Source organism: Abramis brama, assembly GCF_963993115.1.
Source record: "Abramis brama genome assembly, chromosome: 18".
NCBI lineage: Eukaryota > Metazoa > Chordata > Actinopteri > Cypriniformes > Leuciscidae > Abramis > Abramis brama.
Window position 1 is genome coordinate 16,411,453 of NC_139980.1, and position 27,948 is coordinate 16,439,400.

Consider the following 27,948-nt stretch of genomic DNA (forward strand, 5'->3'; position numbering starts at 1 on the left):
GTATTCATGAATGTTTAATCATATATAACACAAAATAACAAATCCAGATATGACATCCACATTGATATTGCTTTAAGTAAAACTAAAATAAATTAAACATCACAACTGAAATACTCAAATAATATATTTCAACTATATTAACAGTCCTGCAGAAATATACATTATAATAATAATGAAAAAACAACAAAAAAACATAAATAACATCCAGTATCCAGAAATCACAATGCAGTCTTTGAATGCAATTGTTAGCCTAGAGGTAAATTCAGAATTTTATGATTTTTTTTTTTTTAAATAATAATCATAATAAAGGTTTCCCAGTCATTTGGTTTTAACCACAACTAACTCAGTCGTTAACATTCAATTCAAACTCATCAGCTTATTGAGAAGGTCAAGAAAAAGGATTTTACAATTGTTTCCAACTCCAATGGGTTGTCTGTGCTGAAGGCCCAGTCAAGCTTTAAGACAGAAAAGAACAATACAAACACATGAATATGATTATTCTTTAGATTCATAGATTCATTTTTTTTTATTTTTTATTTATTATTTATTGAACATGTTAAAAAATACAACAACAAAACTAAATAAGAACAAACAATCAACAAAAAAGATCATCAGCAGATGATCCAAATAACAGTCATGTTCAAAGGGGTAGGAAGAAGTTAATATAACTTTTCATGTCCTACCCCCATTCAATGATATTTTTAGCTACTTAAATTGTTTGCATCATTATATATTCAAACTAAATAAAAATCAACAAAGTTCTGAAAATCACTGTTCCAGTTCATATCCATCTAGGATTCTTTTTTTAAATAATAATTTCAGTTGCAATAAGTTTTTACATAACTTTAAATCATTATTGCTGTTGTTCCACAGGATAACACCCTGAGTTGTTATACAGTGGAACTTACTATTTGTTCGAATTAATGGTTTACTAAACATTGATATTCCTCTGAAATTGTACGTGCTTTCTCTCAATTGAAAAAGCTCTTGGATATTTCTAGGCAATTGGTTATTATGTGCTCTAAAAGCAATTTGAATAGTTTTGTAGTCAATCAAATCTTTAAATTTTAATATTTTGAGTTTAATGAACAATGGGTTCGTTGGTTCTCTGTATGTAGTTTTATGTATGATTCGAATAGCTCTTTTTTGTAGGATGAAGATTGGATATGTATTTGTTTTGTAAGTGTTCCCCCATACTTCCACACAATAAGTCATGTATGGGAGTATGAAGGAACAGTACAACATACTTAGAGAAGCCTTATTCAATAGTTCTTTGGCTTTATTTAATATTGCTAATGACTTGGATATTTTAGTTTTAATATACTTTATATGAGGTTTCCAGCTTAATTTATTATCAATAACTACCCCAAGAAATGTTATTTCAGATACTCGTTCTAGTTCTATACCATTTATCATAAGTTTCTTATCTGTGTCTGTTAATCGGTTCCCAAATATTATAAATTTGGTTTTACTCAAATTCAGTGTTAGTTTATTTTCATCAAACCAAATCTTCATCCTACTCATTTCCTTTTCCATGGTATCCAGAAGCTTCTCCAAATTTTCACCACAACATAGTAGGTTTGTGTCATCAGCAAAAAGAATGCTTTCCACAATTTGTGACACTTCACATATATTATTTATATAAAGGTTAAATAATAATGGCCCCAACACTGAACCCTGTGGCACCCCACATGTAACCTGCAACAGCTGTGATTTATTGTTTTGTATTTCAACATACTGTTTTCTGTTATCTAGGTAACTGGATAACCATGTTAGTGCAATTCCTCTAATACCATATCTTTGTAGTTTTTGAATCAATAATTTGTGATCTACAGTATCAAAAGCTTTTTTGAGATCTAGAAATATCCCTACTGCATATTGCTTCCTGTCTATGGCATTTGTAACTTTTTCTATAAATTCTATCAATGCAAAAGAAGTTGATCTGCTCTAAAACCATATTGCTGTTCATATAAAATGCTATGTTTGGCGATGAAATCATCTAGCCTTAAAAATAACATTTTTTTCCAGTATTTTAGAGAACTGTGGAAGCAATGAGATAAGTCTGTAGTTGTGTAGTATATTTACAGTTTTATATATTGGTATTACTTTAGCTATTTTCATTTTATCTGGAAAGACACCGGTTTGTAGGGACTGATTGCAAATATGGGTTAGAGGTCTTGCTATGGATTCAATAATGTTTTTGACTGTGCACATATCAATATCATGGCAGTCGGTCGACTTCTTACTCTTCAATTTATTTACAACATCAATGAGTTCTTTTTCATCAGTCCCTCTTATAAATATTGCTTCTTCAACAAATAACTTCTTACTTTCTACTCTATCACTACTACCCGTTTTTGGAATATCCCTGGCCAGTCCCGGACCAACATTGACGAAGTATTTATTGAATTCCCCAGCAACTGAAGCACTGTCAGTGAATTCTGTATCATTTGATACCAACAGGTTCATACATGTGCTTTTAAGACATTTACAAAATGAACTCAAATCAAAACCACTCTGTGTACCACTGCTGACAATCCAAAAAAACACTCTACTGACAGGTGTTTAATGTCACACAACATTAGGATAATCATTCAAATATCCCATATAACCTGTAAAAGGCCTTTGCGATATTGACAATAAAAACACGTACCACTGCTCAGGTCCATCAGAGATGGCAGGATTGAGTCCTCAATCACATTATCCGTGCTTCTGGATCCTCCTGGATTTTCTATTACAACACAAACAAATCTAAAGTTACAAGTATGTATGTATTTATCAATGTCTTTCCACTACATTTCTGATGTTGTTTAATATCATTTATATCCAAAATTTACCCAAAACAGCTTGTCCATACGCATCAGTCAGCAAGTTGGATCCAGAACTCTTTCTTAATCTGGTGCTCGCTTTGTTGGCCTTGTTTTCATTATAGTGGTGAACAATGTTCCTCATTAGAAACAGATGCGCTGATGACAAAGACATGAAGTAGTTATTTTTCTTCATTTTGGCAAATAGTCGCTCTGCAACTTCACTATTCACTTTGCTGGCCAGCTGAGGCACGAGCGTGAGTTTCCTCAGAACATCTGTGCCGTCTTCTGAGTTGCGTTCATGAAGCACGTAATGATCAGATGAACCGGTCGCCGGGTGTCCGTGAGGATCTGCCATTTCCATTTTTTCACCCAGCCAAGGCAGGAACACTCTCAGCTGTCCACGTTTGGCAAGTTCTATGTTTGCTTGAGTTGGCTCCACCAAGAGTCCTTCAAATGGAGAGATGGGAAGCTTTTCCGGGGCCCTTAGATTGGTGTGCGTAGCAAGACTCTGCGCAAAGTCATAAATCATGACATTCGGCATATGTTGCCATGATAACAGCAAATCGGCAAAGTCTCGAGGGCTCGCAGCTTGGAGATTGCATTTTAGACTGTAGACAATTCCACAGGGGCACATGATGACTCCCCAGCCTCCTAAAAAATGGACAGAAAAAAAGAAGAGAGAAATATGATTTTAGAAAGTAACATTTAATAATAAAAAGAGGGTTAGTGACAAATTGAAAAAAGAAAAGGAAAAATCTTTTAAATATTTAAATTTATATCCTTTAATAATAATAATAATAATAATATTATATATATATATATATATATATATATATATATATATATATATATATATATATATATATATTTATTTATTTTTTTTTAACTTTTTTTTTTTAAAGAAACTTGCATTACATTGATCAAAAGTGACAGTATAGACTATAGACTTTTATAATGTTAAAAAGTATGTTTCTTTCAATTCATCAAAGAATTCTGGAATGCATCGTGATCTCCACAAAAATATTAAGCAGCAACTGCTTTCAACATTGATGATGATAAGAAATGTTTCTTGAGCATCAAATCATCATATTAGAATGATATCTAAAGGATCATGTGACACTGAAGACTGGAGTAATGTTGCTGAAAATTCAGCTTTGATCACAGGAATAAATTACATTTTAAAATGTATTAAAACAGAAAACAGTTCTTAGAAATTGCAATATTTCACAATATTACCGTTTTTATTGCATTTATGATCTTTAAACAGTAGTGTTTACTTTTCAAGGTAAAAGGTATTTTTACAAATGTAATTAATTATTAATTCATAAATATTTTATGGGGAAGTATTTTTATCACCAACTTTGCCTCGTCTTTAAAATATTAAATTATTTTAGTTAAATGATGGAACTTGTTGACTTTGACAAAACTAGGGTCTGCAGGGATCCTCTCTGTGATATCATTTCCTGTTGATTTTTTTTTTAAATATTAGAAGCAGTTTTTTGTCATTTTCATATATTGGCAATAATAAAAAAACATACATTTACAGGAATGCAGTTACAACAGTAGAGTAAACAGTAATCTCACCAGAGCAATAGATTTTTTCACATGTTTGCCTGGATTTCATTTCATCGGCCAATCTAAGAAGGATATCACCACGAGATCCGGTGGAGTCCACACCACATTCGTTGCATAAATCTCTAACCACATCATCCTATCAAAGAATATTATTTAAAAAATGTTCATTTTAATTTATTCAATAAAAAAGCATTAAAAGGGTTGATCCACTCATAAAGCAAACCTTCTGTTTGAAAAGTTCTTCACTGAGACTATCCTCTGTAACTGTCATTTCTAAAACCTCTGACTTAGACTTTGAAGCACGAACTTTCTCAAACTCTGTGTTTAGCACAGTGTCTGACTGCCGTGTGTTCTTGCCTATCCAAGGAGCCCAAAAGTGATAATTTGGTGGAGCTGCAAATGGATTGTGTCCACCATCTAAAACAATAGGGAAAAAAATAAAAATAAATCATAAGATGCATTCTTTTCAATATTTCACAATATAGTGTAATAAGCACTGTATGTGTATGTACTTTCAACAAGTCCTCGACAGATCATCTCTTTGGATAGTGCCTCCCAGAACTTTTCCAGATTGACCTCCCCTTTAAAATTCTCTGGTGGTTCTTTAATGTCATTTTCTGAAAACATAACAGTATTTCACTATGACAAAAACCACATGTCCAAAAAAGTATCAAATAAACAAACTGGAAGATGAAGAACATTATCATTTTTCTACCTGATAAGTGAGAAGTGCTCGGTTTGTGTACACCCAAGATCACCACCGGGGGATGATCGCCGCAGGAGGGGCATGAATACTTGTATTCATGATCTGTGAGGGCTTCAAACTGTAAATATGCATGCAGCATTGTGTCTGGAGGTGGAAACTCCACACCTGTCATGAGCTGTAAATATTCAACTGCTCTGCTCACTGAAGTATGTACCTAAGCAAAAATACAAAAAAAGAAGAAAGTTTCAAACAGTTTCAACATTTGAATGTAAAAAATAGAATACTTAAACACATTCATGGATAAGTGGCATAGATAAGAGTGTTCATTATAAAGAAAAAAATCCTTCTTAGAAATGTACTCTTTGTATCCTTTGTGAAAAATAAGGTGCTCATACAGGTGTGGAACGACATGAGGGAAAGTAATTAACGACAGAATTTTCATTTTTGGGTGAACTATCCCTTTAAAGGGTTAGTTCACCCAAAAATGAAAATTCTGTCAGTAATTACTCACCCTCATGTTGTTCCAACCCCGTAAGCCCTTCGTTCATCTTTGGAACACAAATTAAGATATTTTTGATTAAATCTGAGAGCTGGATCACTCCTCCATAGCCTTCTAAGACATTATAACTTGCTGGCCCAGAAAATGTATTAAAGACATCGTTAATATAGTCCAAGTGACTCCAGTGGCTCAATCTTAAGTTTATAAAGCGACGAGAATACTTTTTGTGCGCAAAACCCCCCCAAAAATAACAGCTTTATTCCACTATTCATTTCCTTCTCTCTGGGCCTTGAGTTTTTTCACGTAGTGTTTTAGCGCAGCGCGTCTGTGTTGCACGTTTCGATCGGTCTAATGGTTTCGAAGATATTGGCAAATGTTTTTTAAGCGCTAAATCACAACGCTACACAAACCGTAAGGCGAAACCTAGCATGGGTGGTATCGTTGGACTCGGTGAAAATCAGTTGACCACAACCAGAGTTATAAGCATTTGAACGTTTAATTTTACCACTAGGTGGCGCTGTTCTGGCGCTGGTCGAAACTTCTTAGGCTCCTTCAGGGCATCGCAGTGATGACCCATACCGAGTTTCGTGACAATCCGTTTATGCGTTCATAAAATACAGCATTTTAGCACATAATTCAAAATGGCCGACAGCCAGAATGGCCGACCTGGTAAAATTGGATACCATTCGACTCGCCATGATGCCCTGAATCTATCGAGACCACTTTTATGATTTTTGGGCAAACCGTTCAGAAGTTATAAGCCAAAATAGCCATTTTTCATATCTCCGGACCAGTAGGTGGCGCTGCGCCGAAACGCAGCATGTAGCCTCAGGTCATGCTTGTGATGACATGTACCAAGTTTGGTCTGAATACGATAAAGCGTTGCGGAGATACAGCCTTAAGTCTGTTTTCGCAAGCGCTACGTAAAATTAGATTGCGGGGTATTCGAGAAAGTTTTGACGAATCAACTTGAATTCCATAACTTTTTGTTGGCATGGTCTGGAGATGATCTGGTTCAATTTTTTTCGTGCAAATCGGACAAACCGTCTAGGACGAGTTCGAAAAAGTAATTTGTTTGGACAATTCAAAATGGCGGACATATTTATATGACGGAAAATGACGACATAGGGTGCAATCGAATCGTCATGAGGGATCAGAAGAAAAAAGAATTTTGTTGATAGGCTTTATGGTTCAAAAGTTATTAGCATAAACATGAGTGAAACTTTGGACAGGTGGTGGCGCTAGAGGGAATGAGTTAAACACACCAAAATTGGTGTATTTGATGTTGGGACTGTCCTCTATCAGAATGTCAAACCGTTACAATTTTCCCGCGATCGGTTCTATGGGCTGCCATAGACTCCTAGTCGGAAAAATGAAGAATAATTTTGAGAACGCCAACGGATACAATAGGTGCTGTGATGGCCACAGCCATGGCCTCACAACCAGTCCAAAAGCGGTAACCTCATGCACTTATATTTTTCCTGAGTTTATGCGGTTTTTCTTTAGGATTAGTTTATATACTTTTTTATACACATTATACATTTGTTGCAAATATTTATTTAGTTACAAATAACTCACAGGACACATAGTTCATTTTACATACATTATACTTTATTTAGTTGACCATACAGAAGTATATTTTTGGGAGCGCGCACCATTAGTTGCTTTTGGATTGTCATTCTGTTTGTATAATTATTTGTTTCTGAGCTTACCAGTGTTGGATTCCACACCGGGAGAGATCCAGGAAGTCGGCTGGCTTAAAGGGGTGGCGCTTGGAGCAGGAGCAGCTTTATAGGGGAGGTGGCCTGATTGGACACTACCATTGTTTGTTATGTCCGGGGGAGGTGTAGCTCATTCTCTCCTTAGATATTTTGGGGTTTAGATTTATATTATATTGAGTATTTTTGTTGAGTTAAGGTTAAGTAAAAGTACATTTCTTTTGGAATAAGTTTTAGGTAGATTTTGCTGTTATTTGTAGTTTATGTAATAGTGTTATTGTTAGTCTTCCCCTGTGTGTCAAAATTGGTCTGATCAGCCAATATATAAGTCCCTGTTGTTTCTTGTGTTAGAGGTCAGTTGTATTTTTGAGTCTTTTATGTTCAGAGCTTTAGTTACTGTCTGTGTATTTGATTTTTTTTTTGTGGGCCCAAAATTTTATCTTTATTTTGTTATTATGATTTTTGGGAAATAAAAATTCGTATTTTTGAACTTCCCTTGTGACTCCTCTTGCTTAACTGCTTGGTCCCTGACATATGGTGGCAGCGGTGGGACTAGCCAGTTGAGGAGTGCAAGGTGTTTTTTTTTTTTTCCTCATTTTGGTGAAGCATGCGAGGAGGGAGAGTGACAAGAGGTGGCCAGACAGGGAATAAGAAGACTGAGTCAACCCATATAGAGAGAGGACACCGGGCTGAAGGTGAGGACGCAATGGAAGGTGAAGCACTAAAGGGAGCATCGGGTGGTGAGGATGAAGATGGCAGAGAGCCAACGCTGAGTGACCTGGCTGGGATCATGCGGTCATTTATGGGTCAACAGGAGACCAGGGAAGCAAAATTGAGAGAGGAAACTAACCGCCAGGAGTACCAGTTCAAATCACTACAGCATCAGTTTCGCCTTCTGCAGCAGGAGGTAGCGGTTCGCACATCTCCAGTACCAGATCCTGCTTCCACAGTGCCAGACCCTTCTGAGGACTATGATTTGAATGTGGATCATTCAAAGGCCCAAGCCTCACCCTCTATAGAGTCAATCCACCCCACCATGTCTTCAGCAGGTCAGTCTCGATCTTTTCATGAGCCTAGACTGGAAAAATTAACAGAAAATGATGATGTTGAACATTTTCTAATTACCTTTGAGAGAATTGCAGTGGCATGTCGGTGGCCAAAAGTGGACTGGGTTTTTCGTCTCCTCCCATTGCTGACGGGTAAGGCCAGAGGAGCCTATGTGCATATGGATGTAGATGATGCTCACGAATATGATAAAGTGAAAACAGCAATTCTGAAAAAATATGATATTAACCCTGAGACCTACAGGCAGAGGTTCAGATCTCTCTATGTGGAACCTGAGGAAAGCCCCAAGGAGCTGTATGTGAGGCTTAAAGAGCTGTATGTAAAATGGATCCAACCGCAAGGTAAAACACTTCATGAAATTAATGAAATCCTGATCATGGAACAATTCTTGAGAATGCTGTCCCCTGAGCTTCAGGTTTGGGTAAAGGAGCATGGGCCGAAATCTGCTGCTGAAGCTGCCACACTTGCTGATGTGTTTGTTGCTGCCCGGAAAAAGGGTCAGCCATGGAGTAGTATGGGTGGGAAGGCTGGTAAGGACGGCCACAGGCCCATACCCCCTCAGTACCAACAGAGGCCGGCACCAGGAGTGGGTAAGCCCCCCCATGAGGGAGGACCAATATACACCACCTAGAGCTCCTAACAGAACGCCCATTTGCTACTTGTGTGGACAGGAAGGTCATGTTAAACCAATGTGCCCGAAGAATCCAGCCAAGCTGACCCAAATGTGTTTTATTCCACGCCAGAGTGCTAACCCTGAACCCAAAGGTAATCACACCATGAAAATGACTTGGATTAAAATGAATGGGGAAAACCTCAGAGCCCTGATTGATACTGGCAGTACTCAGACCCTTGTACAGAGAAAATATGTACCAGCTAATGCTATCTGTACCCTTGAGACTGTCCCTATTTGCTGTGTACATGGTGATGAGAAGTATTACCCTACTGCTGATATTTATCTGGAGATAGAGGGACAGATGTATCTGTTAAATGTGGGAGTTGCAGATTACTTGCCTTTCCCTGTAGTTTTGGGCGAAGATCTTCCAGTACTCTATGACTTGATAAAGCCGGTGCAAAGTTGTAATGTGATCACTAGAGCACAAGCTAAGCAGGTGGACACAGATTCCATAGCCCTCAGTGCCCTGCCGTTCTATAATGAAGAGTTTGAGACATGTCCCGGGAAAGCTCACAAGACTCGTAGTCAGAGGAGGCAAGACAAATTTCAGGGCACGGCTATACAACCATCAGCTGAGGCTACTCCAGACATGTCCCTGGGTTTTCAAATACCTACAGATATAATGCAAATGCAGGAAAATGATCCAACTTTGTCTACCCTTTTGCAGAGAGCACGAGGAAGGAAGCAGGAGACTAATACTAATGGTGAGCAAAATGAGTATGTCCTACAGAACGGTGTTCTTTACCATCAGAATGGCCAGGTGAAGCAACTAGTGGTCCCACAGGTGGCCCGAGAAATAGTACTTAACTTGGGTCACTCCATCCCCTGGGCGGGCCACTTAGGGAAACATAAGACCACAGCTCGTATTAAGCGCCATTTCTACTGGCCCGGTTTGCAAACTGATGTCGCCCAGTTCTGTAGAAGCTGCTCTCAGTGCCAAAAGACGTCAATGAAAAGTCCCTCCAAAGCTCCACTTCAACCTCTCCCAGTTACAAGTATCCCTTTTGAGCGTCTTGGGATGGACATTGTTGGTCCGGTGGAGAAAAGCAAAACAGGAAACCGCTTCATGTTGGTAGTAACCGACTATGCAACTAAATATCCAGAAGTGTTCCCATTGAAATCAGTTAAAGCAAAAACTGTGGCTTTTTCCTTGGTGCATTTCTTCTCAAGAGTTGGTTTCCCTTGTGAGATTTTAACGGACCAAGGCACTAATTTCATGTCTGATCTTTTGAAACAGGTTTATCAACTCCTTGGCATAAAGAGGGTGCGCACTACACCTTACCATCCGCAAACAGATGGGCTGACAGAGCGGTTCAATCAGACCCTCAAGCAAATGCTCCGTAAGTTTGTGAATGAGACTGGATCTGACTGGGATCACTGGCTCCCCTACCTCCTCTTTGCATATAGGGAGGTACCTCAGGCTTCCACAGGTTTTTCCCCTTTTGAATTACTCTATGGTCATGAGGTGAGGGGTCCTCTAACCTTATTGAGGGACACCTGGGGAGGGGATCAGAAGAAGGAAGGGACCATTAATGTAATCTCATATGTTGTCCAGATGAGAGAGAAACTGCAGCGAATGGGGGAACTAGCCCAGACACATATGCTGGAGGCCCAAAAGCATCAAAAGACTTGGTATGACAAGTTGGCTCGACAGCGAGGCTTCCAACCGGGCCAGAAAGTCTTGGTTATGTTGCCTACCAGTGACAGTAAGCTCCTTGCAAAATGGCAAGGGCCCTTTGAGGTGCAAAAAAAGTTGGGGCCCACCACCTATCAGGTCTCCACTCCAGGGCATCAGCGTTCTAGCCGGGTGCTTCATGTGAACCTCCTTAAGGAGTGGGTCCCAAGAGCTGAGGTGTTCCTGATTCAGGCCGTAAAGGAAGAGGAGGAGGCAGATGACCAGTATCTGCCCTTGCCAGTGTCCACAGAGCTTGATGTAAGCCATCTGTCAAAGGATCAGCAGTCTCAGGTACAAACTCTACTTCACTCAGACACATTTCAAGAATATCCAGGGCGCACAAACCTGGTTGAACATGACATTGTATTAAAACCTGATGCAACAGTGAGACGGATGAGTTACAGGATACCAGAGCGCCTCCTGGTGTCCTTGAAGAAGGAAGTTGACCTCATGCTGTCTCTGGGGATAATCCAGCGATCTAAGAGTGAGTGGTGCAATCCCGTGGTGCTGGTTCCGAAGAAGGATGGGACAATAAGGTTTTGTATCGACTTCAGGTATCTAAACTCAATTTCAAAGTTTGACTCTTACCCCACCCCACGAATTGATGATCTCATTGACCGCCTTGGAAAAGCAAAGTATCTAACCACCATTGACCTCTGTAAGGGTTACTGGCAAGTGCCCCTAACCCAGCAGTCTCAGGAACTGACAGCCTTCCGAACTCCCTGGGGGCTTTTTCAGTTTACGGTGTTACCATTTGGGCTGCATGGGGCTCCAGCAGCGTTTCAAAGATTAATGGACCAGGTTCTTTATGGATTGTCTGAGTTTTCTTGTGCATACCTTGATGATATTGTCATCTACAGCACAACGTGGGAGGAACATGTGGAGCATCTCAAAGTGGTCCTGGACCGCCTACGTTCTGCTGGCTTGACAATCAATCCAGCTAAATGTGTCTTGGCCAAGAAGGAAACTGAGTACCTGGGTTTCACTATTGGAGGTGGGTTAATTAAACCTCAGGTTCGAAAGGTTCATGCAATTGAGTCATGTCCTCTCCCACAGACCAGGAAGCAGTTAAGATCTTTCCTGGGGATGGCTGGCTTCTACCATCGGTTCATCCCCAACTTCTCGGCCAGGGCTGCTCTACTAACGGATAAGACGGGCTCAAGATGTCCTAACCAGGTCAAGTGGACGGGGGAGGCAGTGGCAGCTTTCAAGGACATTCAAAAATCTCTGAGTAAAAGCCCTGTTTTACATAGTCCAAACTTTGAGGAACTGTTTATATTACAGACTGATGCCTCTGAGAGGGGTGTGGGGGCGGTGCTTCTACAGGGACCTAAGGAGGAACGACATCCTGTGGCATATATCAGTAGGAAACTTCTACCCAGAGAGGTCCGCTATTCAACAGTGGAAAAGGAGGCCTTGGCAGTCAAATGGGCCCTGGACTCTTTCAAGTATTACCTGATGGGCAGAGAGTTTATCTTAGAGTCTGACCACAAGGCACTGCAGTGGCTGGAGAGGATGAAGTATACCAATGGGCGGATTACCAGGTGGTATCTGGCCATGCAGCCGTTCCGGTTTACAGTCCAGTACATCCCTGGCAAGTTCAACACCACTGCAGACTACCTCTCTCGCTGGCCCAGCAGCAGCTCTGAAGGGGGGGGGATGTGTGATGGCCACAGCCATGGCCTCACAACCAGTCCAAAAGCGGTAACCTCATGCACTTATATTTTTCCTGAGTTTATGCGGTTTTTCTTTAGGATTAGTTTATATACTTTTTTATACACATTATACATTTGTTGCAAATATTTATTTAGTTACAAATAACTCACAGGACACATAGTTCATTTTACATACATTATACTTTATTTAGTTGACCATACAGAAGTATATTTTTGGGAGCGCGCACCATTAGTTGCTTTTGGATTGTCATTCTGTTTGTATAATTATTTGTTTCTGAGCTTACCAGTGTTGGATTCCACACCGGGAGAGATCCAGGAAGTCGGCTGGCTTAAAGGGGTGGCGCTTGGAGCAGGAGCAGCTTTATAGGGGAGGTGGCCTGATTGGACACTACCATTGTTTGTTATGTCCGGGGGAGGTGTAGCTCATTCTCTCCTTAGATATTTTGGGGTTTAGATTTATATTATATTGAGTATTTTTGTTGAGTTAAGGTTAAGTAAAAGTACATTTCTTTTGGAATAAGTTTTAGGTAGATTTTGCTGTTATTTGTAGTTTATGTAATAGTGTTATTGTTAGTCTTCCCCTGTGTGTCAAAATTGGTCTGATCAGCCAATATATAAGTCCCTGTTGTTTCTTGTGTTAGAGGTCAGTTGTATTTTTGAGTCTTTTATGTTCAGAGCTTTAGTTACTGTCTGTGTATTTGATTTTTTTTTTTGTGGGCCCAAAATTTTATCTTTATTTTGTTATTATGATTTTTGGGAAATAAAAATTCGTATTTTTGAACTTCCCTTGTGACTCCTCTTGCTTAACTGCTTGGTCCCTGACAGGTGCCTACGCACATTCTGTGCTTGGCCCCTAAAAATATGATGCCAAACTACGTAATAATGTTTAATGTTTAAGAATTTCCTTCTCTTAATGAGTCTTTTATTATTTTGATACAAGAACAGTTGTACCACCAAGACATTTATGACTATATTTTTGAAAGAATTAATAGACAGGACAAAAAAAATAGCATCAGGACTTCTGGTTTGAGCATGTAGCGAACAGACGTGTGAGAAGTGGCTCCCGAATTACTTTTTTATTTTCTACCTCATTTTTTCGACATAAAGTTAGGCGCACCTTAAGTTGATTACGTGTATGTTAAGCATAACTTTGCACAACTAAATGAGACCAAAGAGATGTGACCGTGGGCAAAAAACGACCGAGATGGACGAAGATGCCACAAGTGAAGACAACATGGCTACACAAGCTAGCCCAAGCTCGGAGTTACCTGCTGATCTTGCTAAGCTTCACTCGGTACTTCTATACGACCTTGCACAGCAAACAGACTTCCTCTTGAAAAAATCACTCGGCGATGACAAAAACAAAGTGGAGGATTTGGAAAATCGCTCCCGTAGGTCCAATCTGCGAGTGGTCGGTATCCCGGAGAATATGGAGGGGCCGGACACAGTTAAGTTCATGACTGAATTTTTCGAAAAAGTCCTGGGTAAGGAATTCTTTCCACATCCCCTCATTATCTCCCGCGCGCACCGAGTGGGACCCAAACCGACCGCCGAACCCGGCGCTAGCTCCAAACGGCCGAGGATATTCCTCGTTCTCTTCCACAACTTCCAAAACAAACACCGCATAATAACGAGGAAACGAGTGCAGCTGTTCTTTAGGGGACATAAGGTCTTTTTCCACGAGGATGTCAGCGCAGAACTCGGCAAGAAACAAGCTGCTTTTAAAGAAGTGAAATCCCTCCTGTATAAGAAGAACGTCAGGTTCGCTCTTATCTATCCCGCCCGGCTCCGCGTCCTTCATGACGGACAGACGTTAATTTCGAGACTCCGGACAAGGCCAGAGAGTTTTACGAGCTTCATTGGGGAAAGTAGCCTAAATGATGCTGGAGCACAGAATATTTACGAGAAGATGAAAGTAAGCCTAACTTTCAGCTTAGATACTTTGACTCCTTGGGACGATTTGTTTTCGTACATGTTTAAGTTTAAGGTACAATAACAACGCAGTGGCCTCTGTGATTTAAATATGCAACAGCTTTGGCATATTTTTTTGGCAGCGTTTTTTTTTTTTTTTTAAACATGGCAGGGTTGTTTTAGTTAATGTGGCTTTCACACATAACTGGCATATTACCATTTCACAGACTGGTCAATTTAATAAGGTAAATTAAGTGAGCTGGATACATAACTAGGTCAGTCACTTCGAATTATTTTACATACTTTTATCAGTCCAATTGTGCTCTGTGTAATTGCACAGATGCAAATCAGGGATATATCATATTACTTTCAAATTTATTTATTTAGTTTGGTCCCTTTTTTCTTTATTCTCAAGGTGAGCTGAACAGATAATTATGGTAGAACACAAATCACTTACTGAGAGAGGAGCCATTCTCAGGTTAGGATAGGAGTTATAGACAACGTTAGATGTCTTGGAAGTTTTCCGTCTGGGAATTCCTGTGGTTTTCTTCGTTTGGGGAAGAAGATCTAGGTTTGGGGTGTTCAATGTTTTTTTTTTATTTTTATTTTTTTTATTTCAACTTAAGTTTCATGAGAACTGGGGAACATTTTATTTACATGGCAAAACCTTATCTTCTGAGGATGCACATAGCTATGTTAAACTGTATTTTTAGTTAATTATTATTACTATTTCATTTTACTTCTACACAACTGCACGCAGTGTGTATTGACATCACTTATGACCACAAATGTACTTCCACAATGTGGTTCAGGCTAATCATACACATTTTGGATGTCTCCTATGATAAATAACGCAGGCGGTACAAGCCCAGGAGAGGGAGCTGCAGTAAGGTTTTTGTCCTGGAATGTTAAAGGGATAGTTCGCCCAAAAATGATATTTAAGCCATGATTTACTCACCCTCAAGCCGTTCGAGATGCATATGTCAATGTTTTTTCAGACGAACACATTTTCAGTTATTTTAGAAAATGTCTTAGACCTTTCAGTGGTTATAATGTGAAGCAATGGGGCTCACCTCGTTGAAGTCCCAAAATGTGCGCGCATCCTTCACAAAAATAATCCATCCGGCTCCAGGGGGATAAACGAAGGCCTTCTGAGGGTAATCCGTGCGTTTTTGTCGTAAAAATATACATATTTAAAACTTTATAAACGAAAATAACTGGCTTCCGGTAGCAGTCGACGCGCGTTCACGGAGATGGATGCTGGAGTATGACGTATACTCCAGCATCGGGGATTTCTTTAAGGGGATGAACAGTCCTGTGAAACGTTCTAGGATTTTTTCCCATCTTAAACAACTGAAAACTGATGTTTTGTTTTTGCAGGAGACACATTTACGGTTAGAAGATCACACCAGGTTAATCATATCTTCCATTCCAAATTTAATAATAGATCGCGAGGGGTGGCAATTTTGATTAATAAACGAATTCAATTCTCACTAAATGCAATTACTGCAGACCCCAATGGTTGATATGTCATTGTCTCGGGCCTCCTATTTCAAACACCCGTTCTTTTGGTAAATGTGTATGCCCCTAACTGGGACGATACTGAATTTGCCAATAAGCTTCTGTCATCTCTCCCTAATTTAGATACACATAGACTGATCCTTGCAGGAGATCTTAATTGTACAATTAACCCATTGCTCGATAAATCTAGCCCTAAATCTACCTCACCTTCTGCAATGTCGAGGGTCTTTTCAGACTTCATGAGACAAAATGGCTGTGTAGACCCATGGAGGTTTCAAAATCCAACCTCCAAACAATTGTCTTTCTTTTGTCATGTTCACCATTCTTTCTCAAGGATAGATTACTTGTTTATAGATAGCTCGTTCATCCCTGCAGTGAAATCGGTTGAATACTTGGCCATCATCATTTCAGATCATGCACCACTCATCTTAGACCTTTCTTTCACTTTGAACGTTAGAGAGCAACCCTTCTGGAGACTTAATTCCCTGCTGCTTTCAAACGAGAAATTTTGCGAACATGTGGCTACTAATATAGATACTTTTCTGGAAGTAAACAAGAAGGAAGGTATATCATATTCCCTACTTTGGGAAACCTTAAAAGCGTACTTAAGAGGACAAATTATCTCCTATGTAGCACGTCAATAAAGAACGCCGCAAACAAATACAAGACCTGACGGATTCAGTTTTTAATTTAGACCGCAAATATTCTGAAAGCCCTTCCCCAGAATTATATAAAGAACGGATAGCTCTACAGTCTAAGCTCAATCTTCTATCCACCAACCAGCCTGAATACTTATTACTGCGGACCCGGAGCACTTACTATGAGTATGGAGAAAAAGCTAGTCGATTGCTGGCTCACCAGCTGAAACGTCAGGCTGCTTCACGGCTCATACCCCAAGTGAGAGATCAGGATCAAAACATAGTCACCAACCCAAAGGAAATCAATAATACTTTTGCAACATTTTACTCTACACTTTACACGTCTGAATTTCCATTAGATGTTACGAATATGAACAGTTTTTTAGATAATTTAGAATTACCTACTACTGAGCCTGGAGACAGGGAAATGTTAGATTGACCTCTTGCACTGACAGAGATCGCTGCAGCCATCGGAGACATGCGAACTGGTAAATCTCCAGGACCCGACGTTTACCCCCCCGAATTTTTAAAGAAATTTAAAGATAAACTTGCACCTATTATGCTAGAAGTATTTAACGAATCATTGGGAAACGGTTCCTTGCCCCCAACCCTCACACAAGCTAAGATTACACTACTCCTCAAAAAGGACAAGGACCCCACCAACTGTGGCTCTTACCGTCCTATCTCCCTCCTAAATGTTGATATAAAAATTTTATCCAAGGTAATGGCACATCGCTTAGAATCCGTTCTCCCCAAAGTAATCTCTGAGGATCAGACTGGTTTCATAAAGGGCCGCCACTCTTTTTCAAATAATCGCAGACTTGCTAACGTCATCTACTCCCCCGGTCCTTCCTCGACTGCAGAAGCTGTAATCTCTCTGGATGCGGAGAAGGCATTTGACCGGGTGGAGTGGAAATACTTGTTTGCCGTATTGGAGAGGTTTGGGTTCGGTGACACGTTTCTGGCATGGATTCGTCTGCTCTATTCGTCCCCACAAGCATGTATTCAAACTAATCAATCTCATTCCAAATTTTTCCCCTTGACACGTGGGACACGTCAAGGATGTCCTCTATCCCCGCTCCTGTTTACAGTGGCAATCAAGCCTCTTTCGCTTGCTTTAAAGTCATCATTGTTATTTCGGGGGGTTGGGCGTGGGACTGAGGAACATCGCGTCTCTCTGTATGCAGACGATCTCTTGATCTATGTAAGCAATCCAGAAACCAGCATCCCTGTAATTGTATCACTATTGAATAATTTTGGGTCTTTTTCTGGCTACAAACTCAATTATCAGAAAAGCGAATGCTTTCCCATTAATTATTTGGCAATGCAAATTAAGTCCCCTTTCACTTAACACACTCCGGTTTCAAATATCTTGGAATAAACATTACGCGTTCTTTCACCTCTCTTCTTGGGGCTAATTTTACACCTTTAGTTAACCAAATGAAAGCTGACTTTCAAAGGTGGAGCTGCCTACCTCTGACTATTGCAGGGAGGGTACAATCGGTGAAGATGAACGTACTCCCAAAATATTTGTATTTGTTTCAATGTCTACCGTTATTCCTGACGACTAAATTTTTTAAATCAGTTAACACATCCGTTACCTCCTTCATCTGGAAGAATAAAGTTCCAAGAGTTAATAAAGGCTTACTTCAGAGGGGTCGCGATGTGGGGGGACTAGCTCTTCCCAGTTTTATCCACTACTATTGGGCAACTAACTTGCAGAAAATTTTATTCTGGCTCCATGTGCCAGACACCGACTGGTGTACACTTGAGGCACACTCTTGCCACTCGTCCTCTCTCCCTGCTTTGGTGTACTCCTCCCTGCCTACAAAGTGGTCCAAGTTTACCTCCAATCCCATAGTATTGTCCACCCTTAGAATCTGGGCCCAGTTCCGAAACCATTACAAATTCACCACTCCCTCCCCCCTTAGCCCTATTTGTAAGAATCATTTATTTCCAGCCTCCTCTCTCGACTTAACATTTACTCAGTGGGGCAGGAAGCAGCTTTCCTGTTTTAAAAGCTTGTACTGTAAAGAAAGGTTCTTACAATTGATTGGTTGGGTCCTTACATGCGCTTCGTGAGGCACACTAGCACACACGCGCAAGGTCTCTCGCTCCCTCTCTCTATACGTTCTTATCCCGGTAGACGTAGAATCAACAGCTAGATCAATGAGAAACCCTATGATTACAACGACCATCATTTGAAGTGTCACACAGTTCTGAAATTATCGTACATTATAGGATTTTTTCCATTATTGATCGTACATCGTACAGAGGTCAAAATTATCGTACAAATACGATAATTATCGTACATCTGGCAACACTGCATAGACAGTATATAAACGAGAGCTCCACGTCCGAGACTTCGACCGCTCCTACATGTACTTTATTAAACAGGTGAGCACATTTACATAAAACTAATCAATGTTATATAGTTCAACAATGATAAAATGTCAGAATATGATCTGTATGTTATTCTAATGTTGATCTAGTTTACTGCTAGTCTCATACAGACAGACTAACACATAAATTTCAACACATTCAAATGCAGTTTAGTGTGCTAGTGTAATGTTAGACCAAGTGAAACAGCGCTGCGTTACCTCACAAGTTTAATTTGTCTAATAAACTGACCTGTGAGTAGTAATTCTGTGTGTAGTTCGGTAGAATGAAATGTCCATATTCCTTTTATATCCGCGGGACTCGCGTCGCGTTTGGAGCTGATAGCTGTCTCTTAGCAATCCTGAACTGCTTCATATCACAGTCATGATAAAAGCATCGATGTATTCAGTCATCCATAAACATTATTAGATCGGTCGGCTTGACGTTGACGACAAGATCCATAATTCTTAGCAAATGTTGCGTCATCAAACTACGCCTTTGTTATTGTAAATAGGTTAGCGACCCCTAGTGGAGAAAAAATCCCATACTGTACGTTTAAAATGGCAACCATTTGTGACATATTTTGAGAATCTCAAAGTATTGCCTGAAGTATGAGACTCCTTTATATTTTACAATTTACTACTTCTTCTCTCTGTTTCCTTTTTTATTTTTTCTATATATGTTTATTCAAATCAATGATCAATCACCTTGATGTGGTGGGAACTGAGTAGCCTGACTGACAATTGTGAAACTGTGAGTTTAAAGCCGTTAATCAACTGGGGTCGAAATGTGGGCATGCAGCTGTGTGCTTGTTTTCAATGTGTAGATCCTTAAACTTTTTTGAAGTACTGTGTAACAAACAAAATGGAAAAAGATTGTTTTCCCAGAATGTTGTCAAAATTTGGGGGGTGGGAAGGGTTGCCATTAAGTAGTGTGTTTTTTTTGGGGGGGGGGGGTTGTATAAGGTTTTAGTTGTTTAAGATAAAATGAAACTGGAGAACTGTTTCATTTCCTGTAAAATGTAACACCCTTGATTCTCCAATAAAAAGATTTAAACAACAAAAAAAATTGCATCATATCACTGACTCTGATATAGTCAGACTGAAGATTACCTGTAGAAGGTTCCTGAAGGTTAAGCACAAAGGTATGTCAAGGATGATGTGATCATTGAAGTTATGGAGGCCGTCTTTCCACTCTTGGTAACGATAAAATATCCCACACTGCGGGCACTGCTTACAGTAGGTGGCAACATCTAGCAATTAAAACAAATATCACATTACAGGACAATGTAGCTGAATAGAGGACAAGCATAAGGACAATATAGCCTACCTTCAATACTGCACCAATTGGTCAGTATTTTGGCGGTCTGTGTAATTAGCATAGGATCGCTGAGAGGGACTTCGCCTGGACATCCCTGACATAAAGTTTCAGTCGGACAAAGGTTTCGTGGGTAATCCTTACGTGCCGATGGTATGCGCATATCTTCTGGAAGAACAGCAGGAATCTTTTTGATCTGAAGAATGTAATTCACCATATACTCCAGTCCCAGACCTTTCGGGGGATACACATGAATGTCGTCTGTGACGCCTTCCTCTTCTGAATGTGGCGTGTTGTGTGGTGATCCATCAGTACTCAATAGCTCACGGTGCGTTTGAAATAGATGCCATTTGGCAACATACTTGTGCAGACATGAGCGTCGCACTTTAGTACAGGGACAGTGCCACGTGTTCATTTGGGTGTTGTAAACAACCATGACACGGCCCAAACGACTATAGGAGGACACACTGGGCTCAAAAACCGAAATAAACATTTTTGTCGTTGACACACCAATCGAGGTGTGAACGGAAAGTGGTACGCGGCTACTATTGGCGAGCTGTTGCAGAACAAGGCATTCTTTTTTCTTTTTCTCGCTGAACAATTTTCCTCTCACTATCGCCGTTAAAACTTCTTCCTTGAGCGAGACTGGTTCAGCCGAAGACTTGCAAAAGCTCGCTGCACTGATATGCACGCACTGGTACGATGTGATACCACTCCTCTGCGCAATATCTATGTTAACCTGGCACTCTTTCGATTCGCAGAGAATTCTGTGGTTTTCTCCCATTGTCTTGTATTGTACGTGAAGCGGGACGCTGTGGCCTTTTACAATTTTAAGAACTGTAAATATCCCGTTTGTCTCGTCTATACACTCGCTTGTAAGCTGGAATGTGTCACCAATGTCCAATTCTGACTGATCGGAGTGTTTCCGTTCAATATGTTTTTGTAGATTGGTTTTATTGATGAGGATACTGCACATTGGGCATCTTTTTTTAATAACAGGCCGCACACGAATCTTGCATGTACTGGTGGGTGACGATCCATCTTTGATCCCCAAAGCAGTCATGTCTATAGTGGTGGCTGAGGGTCCATCTTTGATCCCTAAAGCAGTAACGTCTGTACTGGTGGTTGAGGGTCCATCTTTGATCCCTAAAGCAGTAACGTCTGTACTGGTGACTGAGGGTCCATCTTTGATCCCTAAAGCAATAACGTCTGTACTGGTGGTTGAGGGTCCATCTTTGATCCCTAAAGCAGTAACGTCTGTACTGGTGACTGAGGGTCCATCTTTGATCCCTAAAGCAATAACGTCTGTACTGGTGGTTGAGGGTCCATCTTTGATCCCTAAAGCAGTAACGTCTGTACTGGTGGTTGACAGTGTGTACATGAATGCAGGAACGGTCCCTGTTGTATTAATGATTGACGGTATGTTTATGATTGTAGGAACAGTCCCTGTTGTATTGATGATTGACTGTGTGTTTATGATTGATGGAGCGGTTACTGCCGAACTGGTGCTTGACACCATTTTTGTGGCTGATTTTGAATGTAGCTTATGTTTACAGACTAGTAAATGGTTTTTAAAATCAGCTTTCCTTATAATTGTTGTTGAACAGTATATACAGTGGAAATGTAGGGATGGTCTACAGCCCAGGCCACACCTGTGAAAATTGAAGTCTAAAAAAAGAAAGAAGATATATGTATATTAGTAAAATATTGAGATACAATATATTTATGCTACATGTATACACTGATGAGCAAAAACATTATGACCAGTCACAGGTGAAGCGAATATGATCATCTCCTAACAAGGCCACATACTAAGGTCTGGGTAGAATAGATAGTAAGCAAACAATCAGTTCTAATAATCAATGTGTTGGATGCAGCTGACTTTGACAAGTGGCAAATTCTAATTCAAAATATCTCTGAAACGGCAAGGCTTGTGGGTTGATCCCAGTCAGCAGTGGTGAGAATTTATCAACAGGGGTCCGAGGAGGGACAAACCACAAACCGGCAACATGGTGTTGGGTGCCCAAGGCTCATCGATGAACGATGGCAATGAATGCTATTCCGTCTGGTCCAAGTCAACAAAAGGTCTACTGAGGCACAAGTCGCACACAATTTTAATGATGTTTTAGGTGGAATGTGTCACAACACACAGTAACTCACACTCTGCTGGAGCTGTGACCAATCAGAGTGCCTATGTTGACCCCTGTCCACCGTTGAAAGCGCCTACAATGGGCATGCGAGCGTTGGATCTGGACCTTGGAGCAGTGGAAGAATGTCGCCTTGTATGATGAGTCTCGTTTTCTTTTATATCACATGGACGGTCGTGTGCACCGTTTAACTGGGGAAATTATGGCACCAAGATGTACTGTGGGATGATGACAAGCCGGTGGAGGGAGTGTGATGCTCTGGGCAATGTTCTGCTGGGAAACCCTGGGTCCGGCCATTCATGTGGACGTATATTTGACAAGTGCCACATACCTAAACATTGTTGCAGACCAGGTACAGCCCTTCATGACACTGGTGTTCCCTGGTGGAAGTGGCCTCTTTCAGCAGGATAATACACCCTGACACACTGTTCAGGAATGGTTTGAGGAACATGATGAAGAGTTCAAGGTGTTGACCTGGCCTCCAAATTCCCCAGATCACAATCCAATCAAGCATCTGTGGCAGAGTCCTGCACGGGTCCGATTTTGTAAATCCGCACCCGCCCGTACCCGCAGTGCTTCAAACCGCATCCGACCCGTTATCCGTCAACAGCACCAATTAAAATCCGCACCCAACCCGACCAGCTTAAAATAGAACCGACACCCGACCCGCACCCGAAATAAAATCAGTTTAGCCAATCACATTATAGACACACTTACAAAAATGTTTATTGCCAGGTCATACAGAAGTTATAACGACAATTAACACAAGGACAACTTCAGCCGAAGCTGTCAAAAGGCCGGTACATGAAGAACATGGCTAACGTTACCACAAAACTGAGTAACAGATGCAGCTACAACACTATATCTGCCACGCAATTTCGTCTAGCCTACATCTGACAATTTTGGGTTCAAACACTGCACACCACACATACTGAACAGTGTTAAATCTGAAAAATACTGTTCGATAGAACTGCTTGGGTTTGTTACCACAGTTATCTGTGTGCTTCCTCAGCGATGAAGTTACACATTTGCGGCTATCCAACACGAAAATGCATGCAGCAAAGCCTTTCACAATATTGTTTTCTTCAGATAATTCCAAATTTCTCCCACACACTGGACTTGATTTTTGATGACGTATTGTCGACAACTTTACAATCTCCACTAGCTATTCTTTTCTTCAACTCCTCAGCATCTCTAATCTGTGGGATGTGCTGGACCAACAAGTTTGATCCATGCAACCTACAGGACTTGAAGAATCTGCTACTAATGCCTTGGTGCCAGATACTACAGGACACCTTCAGTGGTTTTGTAGAGTCCATGCCTTGATGGGTTGGGGCTGTTTTAGCAGTACATGGAGGACAAACAGCATATTAGGCAGGTAGTCATAATGTTTTGGCTCATCTGTGTACACATACTACACACAATATACAATATATGTACACTATACGCTATATACTTATACCTCCATGGACAACTGCTTTTTTAGAGTGGATTTTCAGATGTAATTTGAGTTTGTCCAGTCTGCTGGGCTTAAACACACTGGCCATACAAAAGGGACAATGAAAATTGTTGCAGCATTTTGTGCATCTCTGCAACTGAGGGAATGTTTGACCTTTCTGAATTGAAATATGTCTCTGCAAAGGAAATAAAAAAAAAACACAGTTAAGAAGACTACATATTTAACCAGACACTGCATAGAGTGCGAAATAAATGGATTGTTCACCCAAAATTTTTAATTTTGTCTATTTACTTGGCAATAGACGTTCCAAACCCATTAGACTTTCATTCATTTGCGAAACACAAATGAAGATATTTTTGATGCGATTTCTGTTCCATCATTGAAACCACTGTAACCAAAATGTTTACACGTCAAAAAAAGACATTGTAAAAGTAATCCATGTGAATTGAATATCAAGAGAAACAATCTCTTTATATGATGAACAGATTTAACTGTGGCAGTTATTCATAAACATTGATCAACTCACATATGCAAGAACTTCATTGGTTCATCACGAGGAAGTTAAAACATGCTTCTGACATATGCCAGAACAAACCTCATTGGTTCTTGAGCACATGCATATTTGATGTGCTCTTCAACACACATGGTCTATGTAGCCTATGTGTGTTGATCAATATGTGAATAGCCTAAATCCTAAATGAATCTGTTCATCATATAAAGCGACTTTTAAAATCTCTTTATGAACTTTTTGAAGCATCAAAGTTTTAGAGGAATGAACTTTGCATGGAGGGACAAAAAACTCTCAGGTTTCATTAGACATCTTCATTTGAGTTTCAAAGAACGAACAAACGAACGAACGAATATGTTAGGAATGACATGAGGGTGAGTAAATCATGACACCATTTTTGGGTGAACTGACCCTCTGCTACACCGGACATAGGTGGGTGATTCTCCAACTAGGAGCACTTTTGGCACTGTGAGTTTATGGAAAATTCACTCTCTTAAAACACTCTTAAAACAATCTTTCTAGCTTCATTCATTTGTCTTCTAACACAATATAACAGTGGGCAGTTTTAGAATTCCATGGATTATTATTATTTTGAACAGTTTTTCTGAAGAGCACATTCAAATATGTCATTTCCACCACTTTTCAATTTATGTATTTTATTACAATATAACATTGTAAAACTGATTATAAGATTATGTATCAGTCAACAACATCAGTGGCTACCTAATCATGTAACAAAATAAATCTTAATACTTCATGAACTTAATGCATTTTTATTTAAAGTTGCTAAATGCCACGAGTTGCCACGAGCTGGGATTTTTGCCTACAGCATTTCATTTTTGCTCAGGTCTATGTTTATTATAAGTCACTCACACATATATTGCAAGTAATGAACTATTACTACTTGATTTAAAATACATTTAGATCCACATCATTGGTTATTCTTATTTTTTTTCTTAAAAACTGTAGTGGTGGAAAGTGGTGGAAATTACGGTTTATGGTGGAAAGATTATTTCTGTTTATTTTTACTTAAATTGCCAGCCCAAAATATTTTTAACCATGTATTTTATTATTTAACATATATGAGTAGAACAGTATACCTAATAGTTTTAAAAATAATGATTACAAATTATATGCAAATTATATGAACCTGCTCAAAACATTCATAGAAATATAGATAAATAAAAATAAATTTAGAGTGTACTGGAATGATGATACAGTTCTCAGTCCAAAAGCACAAATATGTCATTAGAACATGCAAATAGCACACAAAAACTATATAAATCATGTCCAAAGCTACGCCTGTAATTTCTCAGTGGTGGAAATGACGGAGGTGGAAATGACATTTTAGCAGTTTTTCTGCAATATTAGCACTCCCTCATGTCAGGCTTAGCTACTTTTGGACTTATTATGTTGTTTACTCGTAATAAACATACATACATTATTTTCATATTTGTTGTACTTAATTCAACTGAACTACAGCCAAGGTGGAAATGACGCTGAATAAAAATACTCTGTATAAAAGCTTGAGTTACCTTGATTTATTTTCTCGTGCTGAAGAGCACATGTGCCTTAAGTTTCATCTTCAACTAATACGTCCTTTTCACTATTATTTTCATGATTACCAAGTAAATAAAATATTTAAGGTGGAGCTATTAAAGTGGATTTTGTTGAAGGAGGTGGAAATGACGGAAAACCTGGGGACACTTATTTCATTCCAAAAATAGTTTAAAATTATGATATACATATGGAATTTCGATGCTATGATATTATATTTTATTTGTCCTTAAGACAAACATGTTAAAAAATATTTTTAAATCGATCCTTTAATATAATTTTTTAACATTCAAAGAGGGCCAGTCTGGGTTGGGGACAAGCATAAAACTGCAAAATCTGCTAATAAACAGCCTTGCAAAAGCATTTTTAAAAGAAAAAAGGGCAAGATTTGGTGGTTACTAGGATGTTGGAGCATGAACTTCATAATGACAATTTATTTGTGCACTTGTTTGTTTATTTATTTACAAAAAAAGGCCAAGGACACAAGAGTGCCTGTAGTTGGAGAATCACCCAGGTATAGACTCAGGAACATAAGATTCAAAATTCACCGTTTTATTTATTTAATTTGCAGAACTTTACACACACACACACACACACACAGAGAGAGAGAGAGAGAGAGAGAGAGAGAGAGAGAGAGGTCCGTGTATTTGCATAGAAAGCGATAGGGAGAATGCAGAACTTAATTCGGAATAAAGAAGCTTTGGAGAATACATTTTACTTCAGGAATTGCGACAGAGAGTTTGTAACGATAGAAGTAAAATGTAACCAAGAAGAATTTACTTCCGTAGTTTTGCACTGGTCGCGTTCACATCAACATGGCATTGCAGACTCCATACCGCCTTTTTAAGCGGAAGCCGAGCGTGCACCAAAAGTGCTATTGTTAAGCGATCATGTTAAAACAAATAAAACATTACAAAAACACCAACTTACCGTGCACCCCTCCATAATTATGTGCTATTAGCTCTGTTGTAAAACTCTGTCCGGAGACCGCTGGCCTAGTACTGCTGTTCTGAAATTGCTGTGACATATGGCTGCAGTATCTCGTCGTTTCCGGTGTCGTCATCGTCAGAGGCGCTGGCCTGGCTGCTTGGCAACCACGATCAACAAGAGATAGGCAACCAGAATCAACCGGAGATAGGCTAACGTTATACAGGTAAAGTTAAGGTTTTAAATGTTACATATAATCTTCTTTAATGTGTCGAGTGCTTAATGATGAAAATGTTTGAAAAATGTTCGTCATTAATTGAATCGTATAACTTTAGAAGTGTCCCTTGTGAAAAAGAAGTGTGCTTATAATTGTATTGAATGTGCACTTGCAGTGTAACGTTACTTATAAATACAAAAAAATATATATTTTTAAAAACTGTACTTGCAGATAATATAATGTTAAAATGTGTACTTGAGAGTACACTTTCATTACTGTTTCTTATCTTAAATACACTTTTAAAAAGTGCACTATGTTTTTCATTCAAGCAGGCCTAACGTTACATGCAAAATCATTGTTTTTAATAATCTTTTGTCATGCTTATTTTGATGTTGACTAACATAGGCTACTTAAGCATTAATTTTAACTGTAGTGTGTTTATTTGATGTTAAATGTACTAAATTGCAACTTCATTATTACAAATGTGTAGGCTAATTACACATTTAAATACATGACATTTAAATTTGAATAGAAATTATAAGGGAGGTGTGCATTCACTGATCAATCTAGTCATATATATCAGTGTGTGCATTAACATTTTTTAATTCATGACATAGAGGCAATGAACCACCCAAAGCAGTTTTAACACACACCTTCCAGCCAATTAGAATCAAGTATTCAGACAGACCATGGTATAAATTAAAGTATGTTTTTTTCAGTACATGCGGCAGTACTCCATATTTCAAAGACAATAGAAGTAATTATGAAATGTACGTAAGTCAAAAAGCAAGTTCAACTAATTGCATTTAATTTAAACAAATGTATTAAATATAACATTTTACTAATTAACAAACTTAAATAACATGCAATGAAGTGTCTGAAAATATAAAATTTAGTTCACTTACATATATTTTCAAAAGTATTATTTCTGTAATAAGTAGGCTACTCTTTTTAAAAAATAAGCTAAATT

General features: G+C 39.3%; 3 protein-coding genes across 6 annotated transcripts in view; 2 read left to right on the forward strand and 1 right to left on the reverse strand.

Moving 5' to 3' along the window:
- Window positions 1-26,904, reverse strand: LOC311068509 (uncharacterized protein). The gene is made up of 11 exons (XM_084090994.1): window positions 26,765-26,904; window positions 23,773-23,944; window positions 20,176-21,831; window positions 19,959-20,098; window positions 5,101-5,305; window positions 4,898-5,002; window positions 4,609-4,802; window positions 4,395-4,521; window positions 2,838-3,461; window positions 2,654-2,731; window positions 1-455 (listed from the first exon to the last, which is right to left on the reverse strand). The coding sequence occupies exons 1-11, from the start codon at window positions 26,777-26,779 to the stop codon at window positions 451-453; spliced, it is 3,321 nt and encodes a 1,106-aa protein (XP_083947120.1). The 5' UTR covers window positions 26,780-26,904; the 3' UTR covers window positions 1-450.
- Window positions 6,997-12,006, forward strand: LOC311068473 (uncharacterized protein). Its single transcript, XM_084090948.1, has 2 exons — window positions 6,997-11,715; window positions 11,778-12,006. The coding sequence occupies exons 1-2, from the start codon at window positions 8,805-8,807 to the stop codon at window positions 11,870-11,872; spliced, it is 3,006 nt and encodes a 1,001-aa protein (XP_083947074.1). The 5' UTR covers window positions 6,997-8,804; the 3' UTR covers window positions 11,873-12,006.
- A 16-nt stretch (window positions 26,905-26,920) lies between the features above and the next one.
- The window catches only part of c20h2orf81 (chromosome 20 C2orf81 homolog), a 34,781-nt gene continuing 33,753 nt past the window's right edge, over window positions 26,921-27,948 (forward strand). The window contains exon 1 of one of the 4 annotated variants that reach the window (XM_084090998.1): window positions 26,921-26,987. The gene's annotated coding sequence lies outside the window, so the exon portion shown is untranslated. The remainder of the gene's footprint in view (window positions 26,988-27,948) is intronic. The other 3 variants (XM_084090997.1, XM_084090995.1, XM_084090996.1) reach the window with 3 other exon arrangements.

Bases quoted from the DNA above. Each gene is read 5' to 3' on its own strand.
- LOC311068509 (XM_084090994.1), bottom strand. The intron at 4,803-4,897 runs GTACATACACAT...CTATTGTTTTAG, and splicing joins CTGTCGAGGACTTGTTGAAA to ATGGTGGACACAATCCATTT. The intron at 2,732-2,837 runs GTAAATTTTGGA...GTGTTGTAATAG, and splicing joins GTATGGACAAGCTGTTTTGG to AAAATCCAGGAGGATCCAGA.
- LOC311068473 (XM_084090948.1), top strand. From the start codon at position 8,805: ATGGGCCGAAATCTGCTGCTGAAGCTGCCACACTTGCTGATGTGTTTG. The intron at 11,716-11,777 runs GTGGGTTAATTA...CCTCTCCCACAG, and splicing joins CCTGGGTTTCACTATTGGAG to ACCAGGAAGCAGTTAAGATC.